The following is a 13,286-nucleotide window of genomic DNA, read 5'->3' as shown; positions in this document are numbered from 1 at the left end:
ATGGCACCAGCCCACAAAGAAGACAGACTGACCTCCTGGAGCCCACAGAGCCTGGAGACACACACACACATGCGTGAATGAAAGGACGAGTGTGGCAGCTTTGATGTCCTCCACATCAGGGACGTGTCCTTGTCTCCTCTGTCCTCACCTGTCCAGGCGAGACGTGAGGCGGGACGCCCTGCAGCACGCGGACCGCACCCGTCTGCAGATTCACCACACACACCACCGGAACGCTCTTACCGGTCAGACCCTCACCCCAGTCCTCACAGTACACACTCCTGTCCTACACACACACACACAAGTTTAACAAAGAAAGAAACTCATCATAAACATCATCCATTAAGGGTGTGTGTGTGTGTGTGTGTGTGTGTGTGTGTGTGTGTGTGTGTGTGTGTTGCAGCACCTTCCCAAAGGCAGGTTGTCCCTCATGTGTGTGTGCAGCAGTGCTTCTGCTCTGCTCAGCTACATACAGCAGCTTGTCCTCACACTCCGACCACGACAGACAGCCAAACTGGGCTGGGAACACACAGTAAGTACACAGAGACACATAAACATACATCAACCATGTACACACACACACAGTCTCACCATCGTCGTACACTCTGCCATGCTGGTTGTGTGCCGTCAGGTTGAGGCACTTCCTGAGTCCGTGTCCGGCCCATATCTGAGGAAGGACAAACATGGGTGAGACTGAGAGCTCTCTCTCTCTCTCTCTCTCTATCTCTCTCGCACACACACTCTATCATCTCCATGTGATCCGTCTCACCTCCAGGAGCTGCTGCCCTCCGGTTTCCCTGACGACCGCCCTTAGGCCTGAAGCGGGCGAGAGTCGGCTCAGTAACCTGGATGGGAAACGAGCAAAGAACAATCACAACAACTTCCTGTGTGTACGGGCGAGTGGTTGTGCGTGTGTACGGGCGAGCATGCGTTGGGGCCTCACTCTCCAGCTCGTGGGGCGCAGGCTCCTGGTGGGAGGACGGAGGTCACGGTCTTGTGGTCGTCAGCTGTCAGAGTCCACTGCTGTGAGAAGTGAAGCCTGGAGCCTCGAACCAAATCACTCTGGATCCACTCTGGATACACACACACACACACGGTTTGAGACCAGGCCTAGGTTACAGCCCTGACCTTTGACCCGAGGCAGAAATCAAAGACACGACATCCCAGCAGATGGTTACGCTATGTAAACCCATTTATCAGCTTAGGTCACAGATCAGAGACCTCAGGAGAGAGAGACTACTGAGAGAGACACAGAGAGAGAGACACACACACACACACACAGATAGAGAGACATCCAAAAGAGAGAGACCCACACACACACACACACAGATACACAAGACAGAGACAGACAGACAGACAGACAGTCAGTCACCTCCTGTCACCGTGTAGCTTTTTCTTGTCTCCTGGAGTTTCTGCTCCGTCACGTCGGCAGAAACAGGAGTAGGAAGGCTGCTGACCTCCGCGTAGAGGCCGCTGACTCTGGGCTCCATGGCAACAGGGACACACACACTCTCTCTCTCACACACACACACAAGCACGCGCTTATCAAACAAACTAGCTAACTGCACTCTCGCGCGCGCCGCTTGGTCACAATCACTAGTGTCCGCCGCTGATGACGTCACCCAGAGAAGCCCCTGAGTGAGCTTGCCTCGCGACGGCTCGGCTGAACTCCTGTCAGCCGCCTGCTTCGTCCCGCAGCCTCCATGCTGAATGGACCGTACCACTTTGGAGGGGTGCAGGGCACAACCAACCGTCACCGCAAGAGGGCGACAGATGGATATAGACTGCTGCTAGTGAACTACAAGTCGCGGTTAGTACAGTATGGATGAGAACATGAATATCGATTTGGAATTGAGTTGGGAAAAAAAATAGAATTGAAGACAACACAGGGAGTGCTCGAATATACTTTTATTTCATTTGTTCCATAACACCAGAGCCTCTGACAGTTGAGTGAAGGTTTCACTATAGTTCCCAGAACTAAGAAGTGTCTGTTTCTATTTAATATCTTTCCAAATTAAGACACCAAACTTCATGTTTTCATCTGAGGCGTCTGAATTAAACTGAATTATGTCTCGCTCATGGACAGCAGCACCAAACCTTTAGTGATCAGAGGCACAAATCATTTCAACTTATCAGGTTCACCACACATCCCTATGTACAGTGTGCGTGTGTGTAATACACACACATAGATTGTACTGTATACCCCCCAGTGACCTGCATTAAAAATATACATGAATAAATGTATAATTACTCTCATCTTCATCATATGATCACTGTTCCTTTAAAGTCACACACTTCTGTTCTCTCCTTTCAATAAATTAGAAAGTAAAATACAATTGTGCACCAAAAAATGGTTAAAATCCATTTCATCCCTCTGAAATATGAATACAAAGATCTCATCTTCAATCAGGCAAGAGTCTTCTCCTTTGTTTCCAAGTGTTTCATTCTGTGGTGTCAATTAAAAATCAAGTAAAACACACACACACTCAAGCAAACACCCCACACACACACACACACACACACACAGGCGTGTTCCTTTAGCTTGCATTGGTTCTGAAGTCCGTTCCTGGTTTGGCAGCGACTCTGGGGTCTGAGGACGGAGACGGAGCCAGGAGAGGGAGAGGGAATATGTCTGTGGCTGCTCGGGTCTGAAGTCAGAACGCCAGAGGGAACGTTGAGCGGGACGCCGAGTCTGAAGGTACGCGACAGATCTGAGGGTCACGGCGAAGCTCCGCCTGTTCCACCACAACACTCGGCGACCTAAGAGCCGCTGCACCTTCTGTGTTTGTGAGGATTCACATGGATGAAGCAACATTCTGAGAGGAGCCGATCAGAGGTAAAGCTGGGCTCCATTCTGAAGACAAACTGTCACTCTCAGATCCTCAGAGAGCCAGAGAGGAAAACAATCGGCCCCGTTAAAAGTTTCACACCTGTGAGGTTAAAGGTCAAAGGCATCGGTTTGTGTCCGTCACCCTGAGGTGTCGCCGGCATATTCTTCCTCGTCCTCTCACATGACGTTGGCTCGCTTGTCCCGGACTTTGTTCATCTGTTTGGTCCTCGCCTTGAAGGCCGCCGAGTTGAAAAGATGCTGGAACCACAAAGGAAGAGACAGGAAGTAATTTTTATGCCGCCGCCATGACAACACAGAAGGAAACAGACATAATAAAGCGTTACAAAGCTCTTTACCTTCTCAAAGCGTGAGATCTTAGTGCCTTTGACGGCGGCGTCGATGATGATGGGCGCCCCCAGGCCGAAGATGTCTCTGAGCAGAGGGTTGAACTGCAACAACAAAGCCCAAACACATGAGGAACAAACTTCACTTCACCTCTCCCTGACCTCTGACCCCTGCTCCTGCCTGGTGCGTTCCCTGACCTGCAGGTGGTGTCTGACTCCAGACTCCAGCAGGTCCTTGAAGGCGTCGTAGATCCGCCTCCTGGTCCAGCTGTCGATGTAAAGGCTCTCCACGCCAAAGCGGATCCTCTCCACTGTGAAGTCCTCGCTCTGCAGACACAGGGACATGAGTGAAGGGCGAGGAAGACGAAGACGCCGACCAAGACAGGAATGTTTGTTACAGCCATGAACCACACACACACACACACACACCTCGATGTAGTGCAGCACCTCCCTGAAGATGGAGCGCTGCTTCCTCCGGTCGTTCTTGGCTCGGTGTTTGTTGCCGTCTGTGGCTAAGCTCTTCAGACACACACACAGGCTCTCGCTGTCCTCCACCTCAAAGTCCTACACCCACGCACACACACAAAAAGGAGTGTTACAGTTCAGTTACAGTGTGTAGATAAGAGGGAGAGTGTGTTTATTCTTCCAGCTCCACCAGATGAGAACCTCCAGGTGTGTGTGTGTGTGTGTGTGTGTGTGTGTGTGTGTGTGTGTGTGTGTGTGTGTGTGTGTGTGTGTGTGTGTGTGTTCACCTCGTCTATGTCTCGTCCCAGCTCCACCAGCAGGGCAATGCTCTCGCCCACTGCGATCCTGTAGTTGACGTCGCTGCTCTCTAAGCAGGCCTGCAGCTTGGGGAGATGCCTGCAGGTAACCATGGAAACACAAAACATCCCGTCAAACACACACAGGCTGCAGGCGATGGGTGGAAAGGTTGTCAGGTTTCCTGCCCTCAGCGTTTCTGTATTGTGTTTGCCTTCAGACACATAATAATAATAATAATACATACATCCTTCATGACATCAGTGATGTAACATCGTCTCCTAGCAACAATCACCCTCAACCAACATGTTAGGAAAGCAAATCGTTTGTTGCTCAACTACCAACAACTTTAGGGAGATTTCACCATTCTACTGCAACATCTCAAGACCTGGAAGTCCTCTTTCTAAACCACGGCAGAAACGCTGAACTCTGCTAGACTTGATTAAAGCAAGCGTGAGAAACAGAAGAAGAGGAAGAAGAAGAGGAGGATCTGGTCCTCCCTTGTTTCTGTTACTCACAGGTCAAGCAGCTGGTTGACTCTGGAGGCGGGGCAGAGGGTGACAAGCAGTGCCCAGCCCTGCAGGGCGGCGCTGTGGAGGGCGGCGCTCCCGGGCTTGGGCGTGGGCAGCGTCCCCTCTCTGTTTGGGTAGGAGGACGTGAAGAGGCTCTCCAGCAGGGTCATGGACATCACCAGGTCCTACAGGGGCCGGAGCAGAGGAAGAAGAAAGGGTGAGGAACAGAGAGAGGCGATGAGGAGCGGAGGTCCTCAGAGATCACGGAGACAGGAGGAAGAGCGAGCCGTCCTCACCTCCTCAGACGCAGAGACGTAGCAGCAGATCCCGAGCGCTCTGGCACACTGAGGGGAGAGAGAGAGACACGTCAGAACAGCAGAGCGGCTTAAACATCAAAGTCTAGGTTCTTCACATGACGTAGCGGCGACTCACGCTCTGACGGGCCGCCACGCTGGCACCGCCGTCCATCAGGACGGCAGTGAGGACGGGGCGGAGCATCTTGAAGCCCTCCTCTGCCTCGTCGCCACCCAGCTGGACGCACAGCAGGGCGAAGAGTGTGGCTGCTGCTGCCTGCTCCTCACCGCCGCCTGAGGGGAGGAAGAGGAGGAGGAGTCAGCGAACCATGAGAACCAACATGACCCCCCACACACACACACCCACACACGCGCACACACACACACACCTTTCTTCAGGCTTCGCTCCAGGCAGTCACTGACGGTGAGGCGTCGCTCGATGAAGAAGTCGTACAACACTCTGGAGGAAAAGGCCTGACGGAGCGACTCAAGACCTGCAAGACGAGTCTTAGCACTGAGAGACAGAGACAGAGACAGACAGAGACAGAGAGACAGAGACAGAGAGAGAGGGACAGACAGAGACAGAGAGAATCATCATATTGTGTCTTAATCAACCTCGTCCCTCTGCAGCAGTGAGGACAGACTCTTGTTGTGTCCTCACCTCTTGTCCATCAGGTCGTCTATGCACTGCTTGAGTTTGTCCTCTGTCTCCTCCTGAGCCGTCAGTTCATCCACCGGCTCGCCCCCTTTAACACACACACACACACACATTAGATGAGTTAGACACAAGCGTCCATACATACTGTGTGTGTGTGTGTGTGTGTGTGTGTGTGTGTGCACACACCTGCTCCCTCCTCCAGGGCCGATGTGCTCTCACTGGCGCTGCTGCAGTGGCTGAGGATTTCAGAGTTCAGCTCATCATCGCTGGCGCCCGACTCTCCCTTCAGCCCGTTCTTACCTGCAGAGAGCAAAGGGATGATGTCAGCTTAGAGTGTGCGAGGGTCTCAGTTAGTGACTGTGTGTGACTGTGTGTGTGTGTGTGTGTGTGTGTGTGTGTGTGTGTGTGTGTGTGTGTGTGTGTGTGTGTGTGTGTGTGTGTGTGTGTGTGTGTGTGTGTTGCCAGGCAGGTTATTGGGTCCAACGTGCGATGGCGTTTTCCCTCATTAGCGAGGGTGAGTAACGCTGTTCAGCGCTTCGGCGGCGTCAGACAGGGCGTTTACCCGTTACCCTGCTCACCTCACACACCTTTGACACCCAACGGCTCAGAGTGCAACAGGTCGGATAATGGCCCCGCCCACCAGGCTATAGCCCCGCCCACCAAGCTCTAGCCCCGCCCACCCGATGCCTGTGTTAGTTAACTGCAGCACAGATCAATAAAGTTTAGTATGGATCACAGAGGACAGGAAGTGTGAGGAGAGAGAGAAGAAGGAACTCTGACAGCTTTAGAGTCTGAGTCAGCATTAATTGCAGTTTTGGGCGAGGTGATTTCAAACCAACCCTGCTCAGCTGTCCTCCTCTGTCAGTAACTGTACACCAGGAGAGCTTTACACACACACACGCGTATAAATACACTCAGCCCCACACACACTCTAACCCACGGAGAAGCCGGTCCAGCAGGAAGCTCACAGTTTAACCTGAGCTGCTGCTGGTACACACACTGTCCTGAGGATACCAACATGTCATGTCGGGCTCTTGCCAGCTCAGGACTTTCTACTGTAGGTTGGATTACAGGAGAGTAGAGGGGCCATATATTCATTCAGTGTGTGTGTGCACAGGTCAGCCAGGTCAGTGGGAGTAACTGAGCGGTCACACTCCTCTTCTCCACGCTCAGCTGGGCCTGCTCACACTCCAGCTGCTGACTGAACACTTTTCCAGCCTGAACTCTCCTGGCTCACATTCTCACTCAGCAGCTCGCAGGCTTTCCCGTCTGAGCCGCCGCTCTGTCATTTCACAGGAATCGTCCTTGAACTCCACTCGTTCCTCCCCTGCAGCTACACACACACACGCCTCTTCCCACGCCAAGCCTGCCAGCTCAGCTATGTGTGTGTGAGCTCACGTGTCCTCTCCACTTTGCTGCTCTGTGCTGACGAGGCGTTGGCTCTAACCAGAACACACCGACACACAGATGTCAGGCGAGTTCATGTAAGACGTCTGCTAAAGTAAGGAAACCAAGTCCTGCTCACAGACGAGGGCGTCGTCTCCTCAGCAGGGGTCACAGAGGAGCCCAGAGCAAGAGGACGACACACAAAGACACCAACTGGAGAGGACAAAGAGACAGTAAACAAAGCCACAAACACAAAACAATGGCAGCCCGACTTTCTGGTGTCAACACAGGCGAACTAGAAGCTTCACGTCTGCAGAGGTTTAAGCAAGAACGCAGGAACGCCGACACCTGGTGACAACAAAACAGGACCAGATGTTAGCAGCCACGCGCTGTGAGGGGTCGGGTCAGATTAGGAGGTCAGGTGTGGTGAAACCTGGGGGCGATCCGTACTACAGAACTCTGGTGAAGAGTTTGGCTGCTGAGACGTAAAGTCACACGGTGTGTTAGAGTGTGTGAGTGGACATTAGGTTTGCTCCATGCATGCCAGCCTCAAGCGGGCGTGAAGCTCAGGTCAGGGGTCAAGTGCCACGGTTCGAAGGCGTTACCTTTCAACCCCGGCGAGGCTTTAGCTGACAGCTGCACCTGAAGAACCTCCTGACGAAGGGAGCCTGGAGACAAGGAGTGGAGGGACGGGCGTGAGATGGACAGACGGACGGAACAGAGGAGGCATCGATGGACGCATGGGTGAAGGAGGGGGGAGGGGCAGAAAATGGCGGTGATGCAGAAGAACACACAGAGTGATTGAGCTCCACGGTTTCATTCATCACACACACATTTGAATTGCAAAACAATGACGGCCGGCTGGAGAAGCCTGAGTGACTGAAGGGGCACCAGGAGGGCTCCGATTGGTCCATCAAGGTCACATGGCAACAAAGCCTCCACTTCTAGGGGTTTCTTCTCTTATGGAAGATCAGTGTCTTACCTTTGTTACCAGGGAGATCTGTGATTGACAGACGAACCAGTCTGAGTGGATTAACTTAGACTTAAAAAGAGCAATTATGTGTTTGAAGTGAATTATAAACTTCTAGAAGAACCCACCTTCCACTAACCTGTGAGAGTGTGTGTGTGTGAGTGGGTCGCACGTGTTTCAGCAGCTACGTCACTCCCTGGTGGGGGGGGGGGGCTCCAGGCACGTGCACGGTGTAGTACAGTAACAGTGCCGAACACGTTGAGCTAAATGTGTCCCAGACGTTATGAGGTCCAACCCGCGGCCAAGGGGCTCCCTCAGGGACGGACCGCTTCACGTCCCGGCCCTGACCGGACGTTGCGCGCTGCTATTAATAACCTTTGACCCCTGAGAGTAAGGGCTTCATGGTGACTCTTCTATTCAGCGCAGCAAACTTTAAAGTTAACCCATCGATCGACTTTACGGGGCGATTTCGCCCACAAACCAGTCAACCCCCCCTCTTCTCTGCAGCACAGATTAATCAATATCAACCACTTATAATCACAAACTAAGCCCATAGAGCAGCACAGCCCCGTGTGTTCTCTTAAACTCCATATGGCGGCGGTATGTCTGCTAGTTAGCCGCTTTAAAGGGGAGACGCGCATTTACACCACAAACCTCCTCATTCCGTGTCAGAGTGTGTGTGTGCAGAGTGAGCGTGTGTGTGATTGTTACTCACCGGGCTTACCGGAGCCTCGCTTGCCCTTCTTGCTTCGCGGCATCACCCAAATCACAACAAAACTAGCTGAGGTCAGCTGGCAGCGTTAGCTCGGTCGCACTCCTAGCCGGCTCGTCCCCGGTGCGAGCAGTTCCCGGTGTCCCGTTGAAGGCGGTAGGCAGCAGGGCGACCCCGCCTCGTGGTCCGTCTCGCCTGGTCGCTGGGTCAAAACCCTCCCGGCGTCGGACTCGAACCCTCGCCCACACTCGTGTTTACACTCCACAGGCTAACGCTGGCTAGCGCCGCTTGCCGCCAACACACCCCGTGTAACTCTTCCGTTAAGAGTTGAGAGCTGTGGCGGAAACGTGTCTTTCCTTAGAAGCTTTCCTCGGTTATTATCTGTTTTTGTCCCCGCGTTGTCTGTGTCTGACCCCGGGCTGAGACAGAGTGTGTTCTCCTGAGTGTGTGTGTCGGAGTCGGGAGCACGCGGCGGTCTGTGAATCCACCATCTTCCTCTGTCTGTACGCAGAGAACGCGGGTTGCCAGGTTCAGGAGGAGCCCGCCCCCTTTCAAATACGAAATAAACACGCGAAACTCTGCCGTCTTCTAGACTAGAGGAATTTATGCACTTTTATAACTTTGTCATATCGTCATAGTGTACATTCGAACGAAATTACGCTACAATTGGCACACCGGATAGTTATTTAAGCAGAAAAAGCAAACAAACAATAAACAATGAATAATAATTGAAACCTCCCTCTTCCTCCGTCTGTACGCAGAGAACGCGGGTTGCCAGGTTCAGGAGGAGCCCGCCCCCTTTCGAATACGAAATAAACACGCGAAACAATGAATAATGTGGAAATTATTATGTGCAGAACTAATATACATTAAACAATTAATGTAGATATAAATATACACTGTTCTAAAATATATATTAACCCTAAATTATTGCACTTATAATAAATAGAATTAAATAGAATACACTGTTTTGCACAGATCCTTGCACTATTATACACACATATATATGACCTGTATATAATAGTTCTCTGTGTATCATACCATACATTTTAGCACATCTGCTTGGATGCTTAATGCATTTCTTTGGCCTTTACCCGCTCCACGACAATACAGTTGACTCTAATCTAATCTAAAGATAACACCTAGTTTCACAAAAACTATGAATCATAACTGAAACCCCATGGCCGGCTTGACATCCTCTAACCACCTGTTGTAACCAAGAGCCTGGACTGTGAAGAGTGACTGAGGGGTTAAAGTGCATTTGACAAGAATGTTTCAGTTCACTTTACACAGAATCATAAAAATAGGATAACACACAAACATGCTGTACACATACACAGACAACCCTGCCAGCAACGCCATCATTCCTCTTTAGTGTTGTGTGCAACTGTGGTGTTGCTCTTTGCTGTCATCATATCTTTATATTCTTCGTACGCCTCTCACATGATCCTTTACTGCTCTGACCTAAAAGATGCTGCATGTGAGCGTTCCATCTTGTTCCTACACGCTGACTGCACGGTTCAGAGTTGCAAGCCAAGTCAAGTCTGTTGAGTTTTCTTCCTAGGACTGCAAAGAGAGATGAAGGGGTTAAGTAGCTAATCAGCTCTATCACCTCGGTAACTTGTGTTCCAAGCTGTGACATTTCAAGTTCCGCCTCTTGACCAATCACCTCGTTTGTAAAATAGGGTTCACAGTACCTGCAGGATCCTTTAAGCCTCAAAGGTACATCAAGGTGATCCTGCAGGTACCTGCAGGAGTTTAGATAGCAGCAAAATCTGCTTCACTTCCACAAGGATATTCTTTACCAAAACTACAGATTCATGATGGAAGGCAGACATTTATGGACACTTCTGACTTGCTTTGCTGCGGGGATTGCAACTAAAATAATGATGAGAAACAGGTGATATCAAAAAAATGTGTATGTATTAAAATTTGTATTTTGGAAACAAGCTGAACAGAGGTTACCAAAGCACTGTACAGATTAAAAAAATATACATTACAAACAATAATGCGATAAGACAGAAGCCCCTCCAGAATGGAATACGTATCCTCATGTGATCATCCAGTCTTGTGAGCTCACGCATGGCTGCATTAACAAACGTATTGATTAGCAGTTGTGATTCTGATGAAGCTCGATGGTGAAGTCTGCTGAGCTTCCTTTATAGTACAGGTCACTGGGATGAGTCAATCAGTGAAGTTGTTTGTTGTTTGAGTTGGTTGTACGTTTATTTACATCCTTTGTATGTGAAACTAATTGTGATATCAATTAGTGGGGTCACGACCTCTAAATGAGGTCAGAATGCAGAGATCTGTTAAGGCAAAAGAATGAAGGTTTAATGTTAATATCAAAGCATCGTGACAAACCAGGACAGCAGCTAACTAACAAACAATCAGAACAATGTAGAACATAAAGACAGCTGAAGTGCTCATAGTACACAACTAGCGGTCTAGGGTCTTGGGTCTCTCTGAGTGGACTCTGTCTAGACTCTAGGCTTATGTGGTCCGGTCTGAGACGAGTCCTCTCAGCTGGTCACGCCCACCAAACATACAAACCCTGCTTTGGTCCACTTAACCTTTCTAGATTGACTGCACAAGTAAAATTAAGTGTAAGTGAAGTGTGAGTGTGAAGAGTGAACAGCCTTCCTGTCAGTGTCCTGTAGCTCATCATCCTCCTGCCTTCATCTCCTGCCTGCAGCATTATAACATCCATGCTTCCAGTTCACAGGAAATCAAAAGGAAGAGAAGTCATTCCTCTCCCTTCAAACAGGCGGCGTCGGTACATGACTTCATCATCCGGCCCCGTCTACTTTGTCAGGAGGAAGATCGGCTACAGGACACTGACAGGAAGTAGTTAACACTTTACAGTCACACCTACTTGAATATAAACTGACTGCCATTTTCCATCTACATGCTGCTGCTATTCTCTGTCTAATGTCCAGGACAGTGCAGGTGAAGGTTGAAGCTGTGGCTCCTGAACAGGCCTCAGATGATCTGCTTATGGGAGGCCACTGATATCGTCTGTTTGTGTGTTTGTCCCTGCTGCTGCTCCATCGTCTTTGTGTGAAGAATACTGTCCAGCTTGGTGATGATGGACCCTGGGGTCGAGGACCAAGCTCTTCCACCTTTCGCCGTCTTCTTCATGTGGAGACAAAACCAGAGATCAGAGGAGCTGAGTGATGTTAGGTTGCTCTATATTGAGCCTCTGGAGCCGCTCTGTTGACTCTACATACAGTTATCTGTCTGTGACCTTTGTGACCCATGTGTCTTTAAACATTCTGGGAGAATAAAACTCCCACCTGCTCTCCCGGTGTGATGCTTATGAAGCTGCTCCCTCACAGACAGAGCCAGTAGGAATCAACGTGTTGAAACAATTCCCTGGTTAAATGATGGTGTAAGTGAGAGATAAACCTGGATTTATTACAACTACATCTGATTTAAGTTCCTCAGGTGTTTTGTTTTTAATGTTACATCATAGCATTCCTTATTGTTCCACAGTGTGATGATCCACTGTCAGCCTGGTTTCAGTGATGCAGCTGGGTGATTGACATGTGCAGCACACTGTGGCTCTAATCAGAGGCTCATTACAGTGTTGTACATGTTAATATCACTTTATATTATATCCTAACATATATATATGATAGGTTTATCTGTGTTGTTATCCATATTGAACACACACACACACAGAGTCAAACACAGAGTCAAAGTCCCTGTTTGTGTGAAGTGGATACACATTCACACTGTAAAGGGATCAATGCTGTCTCACCTGGAGATGTTTCCTCAGGATTATCCCTCAGGGCCTGGAGCATAAAACAGAATGATCCATCAGTGACTTCCATGAATCAACATGAGTCATCATTACAAAGATACTGTTCTACAGATCAGACTCAAGGTTATATAAACATACCTCAGTCTTTCCAGCCTCTTCTTGTCCTGCTCCTGTGCATAAACACACGAGTCAGCAACAAAGACATGAGGCAGAAACATTTACATGAAACATTTAGCTTTCTAATGCTAATCGTACCTTTTTGCTTGTGAAACTTTTTATAATAAATTACACGCCACAGTATGGCCCCAACAACAACAACAACAACAGGGACCAAAACCACGCTGACAGTTTGTGCTGTGTTTGTACTGCTTGGTTCTTCACATTCAGCATCAGCTGAGGAGGTTCCTGGAGTTTTCTCCTGAAGGTTCTTTGATTCACATCTGGAGGAACAGAGGAAATGTATGAGAACTGTTATACTGTGTGTGCGTGTGTGTGTGTGTGCGTGCGCGTGCGCGCGTGCACGCAGTCACTTACCTTGTGTGTTCCTGACAGGAAGTCAATGATCCATCTGAAAAGGTTCCTCCAGTGCAGTCAGAGCAGTTTGTGTCTGTCTGTGCTGTTCCTGTACAAAGGACATCAATCATTCTTACAATCATTTAGAACAAGAACCTGTTAGTTTGCTCAGTCTGTCTGCTTCAGCTCGTTGCAAAAGTGCATATTTCCTATCATCGGCCCTTTTCATGGATTTTCAGTGGACCTACAGGCTCAAACATCAGAGTTCTGGCTTGTAGATTAATTTGGAAACTGACACGACTGAGTAATACTGAGAAAACCCCAACTAACTCAGCTGCACAGGTTTGTTTCTATTGCTCATCTCAATGAATATGAAAGTAATAACTCTTTTAGAGTTCTCATGGAGTTCTACAGCAACACTCACAGTCACACCAGCTCATTAAAGTCAGTCACTAACCCTTGTGTCTGATGTGTTGTCCTGGTCTGCAGCCTCTGTGTCTCTGTGCCGTCTCACAGTGTGGACCTTTAGGGGCGATGCAGTAGAAT

At 49.6% G+C, this 13,286-nt stretch overlaps 3 protein-coding genes across 4 annotated transcripts in view; all 3 read right to left on the bottom strand.

Annotated features, from left to right (window-relative positions):
• LOC143003344 (acylamino-acid-releasing enzyme) overlaps window positions 1-1,686 on the bottom strand; it is a 6,809-nt gene extending 5,123 nt beyond the window's left edge. The window contains 7 exon segments of the mRNA XM_076153948.1: window positions 1-51; window positions 149-283; window positions 404-516; window positions 589-664; window positions 767-842; window positions 941-1,070; window positions 1,370-1,686. The exon segment at window positions 1-51 is cut by the window's left edge and continues 41 nt beyond it. Coding sequence (XP_076010063.1) covers window positions 1-51; window positions 149-283; window positions 404-516; window positions 589-664; window positions 767-842; window positions 941-1,070; window positions 1,370-1,487 — 699 coding nt within the window. The 5' untranslated portion in view covers window positions 1,488-1,686.
• Window positions 1,687-2,919: 1,233 nt separating this feature from the next.
• On the bottom strand, window positions 2,920-8,974 carry ifrd2 (interferon-related developmental regulator 2). Of its 2 annotated transcripts, XM_076153950.1 has the most exons (13): window positions 8,465-8,974; window positions 7,385-7,447; window positions 5,580-5,693; window positions 5,397-5,481; window positions 5,125-5,249; window positions 4,875-5,029; window positions 4,739-4,786; window positions 4,449-4,627; window positions 3,924-4,032; window positions 3,601-3,735; window positions 3,370-3,498; window positions 3,184-3,276; window positions 2,920-3,085 (listed from the first exon to the last, which is right to left on the bottom strand). In XM_076153950.1, exons 1-13 carry the CDS (start codon window positions 8,505-8,507, stop codon window positions 3,005-3,007), a joined length of 1,359 nt encoding a protein of 452 aa, XP_076010065.1. In that variant the 5' UTR covers window positions 8,508-8,974; the 3' UTR covers window positions 2,920-3,004. The 2 variants fall into 2 exon arrangements, with proteins under 2 accessions (XP_076010065.1, XP_076010066.1); XM_076153951.1 differs by lacking the exon at window positions 7,385-7,447 and having other exon boundaries at window positions 8,465-8,973.
• A 1,479-nt stretch (window positions 8,975-10,453) lies between these two features.
• Window positions 10,454-13,286, bottom strand: part of LOC143003346 (uncharacterized) — a 75,191-nt gene continuing 72,358 nt past the window's right edge. The window contains exons 15-17 of the mRNA XM_076153949.1: window positions 12,366-12,397; window positions 12,225-12,258; window positions 10,454-11,596 (exon numbers count right to left, since the gene is read on the bottom strand). Coding sequence (XP_076010064.1) covers window positions 11,457-11,596; window positions 12,225-12,258; window positions 12,366-12,397 — 206 coding nt within the window. The 3' untranslated portion in view covers window positions 10,454-11,456. The remainder of the gene's footprint in view (window positions 11,597-12,224; window positions 12,259-12,365; window positions 12,398-13,286) is intronic.

This window comes from Genypterus blacodes, unplaced genomic scaffold, assembly GCF_046128005.1.
Source record: "Genypterus blacodes isolate CSIRO-AG114 ecotype Tasmania unplaced genomic scaffold, CSIRO-AGI_Gbla_v1 ptg000060l_1, whole genome shotgun sequence".
Lineage (NCBI taxonomy): Eukaryota > Metazoa > Chordata > Actinopteri > Ophidiiformes > Ophidiidae > Genypterus > Genypterus blacodes.
This window is presented reverse-complemented; position numbering and strand designations above follow the sequence as displayed.

Excerpts from the sequence above, each read along its gene's own strand:
- ifrd2 (XM_076153950.1), bottom strand. The coding sequence starts at position 8,507 with ATGCCGCGAAGCAAGAAGGGCAAGCGAGGCTCCGGTAAGCCCG. Across the intron at positions 5,694-7,384 it reads AGCCTCGCCGGGGTTGAAAG|GTAAGAACGGGCTGAAGGGA; the intron begins GTAACGCCTTCG and ends TGCTCTCTGCAG. Across the intron at positions 3,086-3,183 it reads AGATCTCACGCTTTGAGAAG|CATCTTTTCAACTCGGCGGC; the intron begins GTAAAGAGCTTT and ends TTGTGGTTCCAG.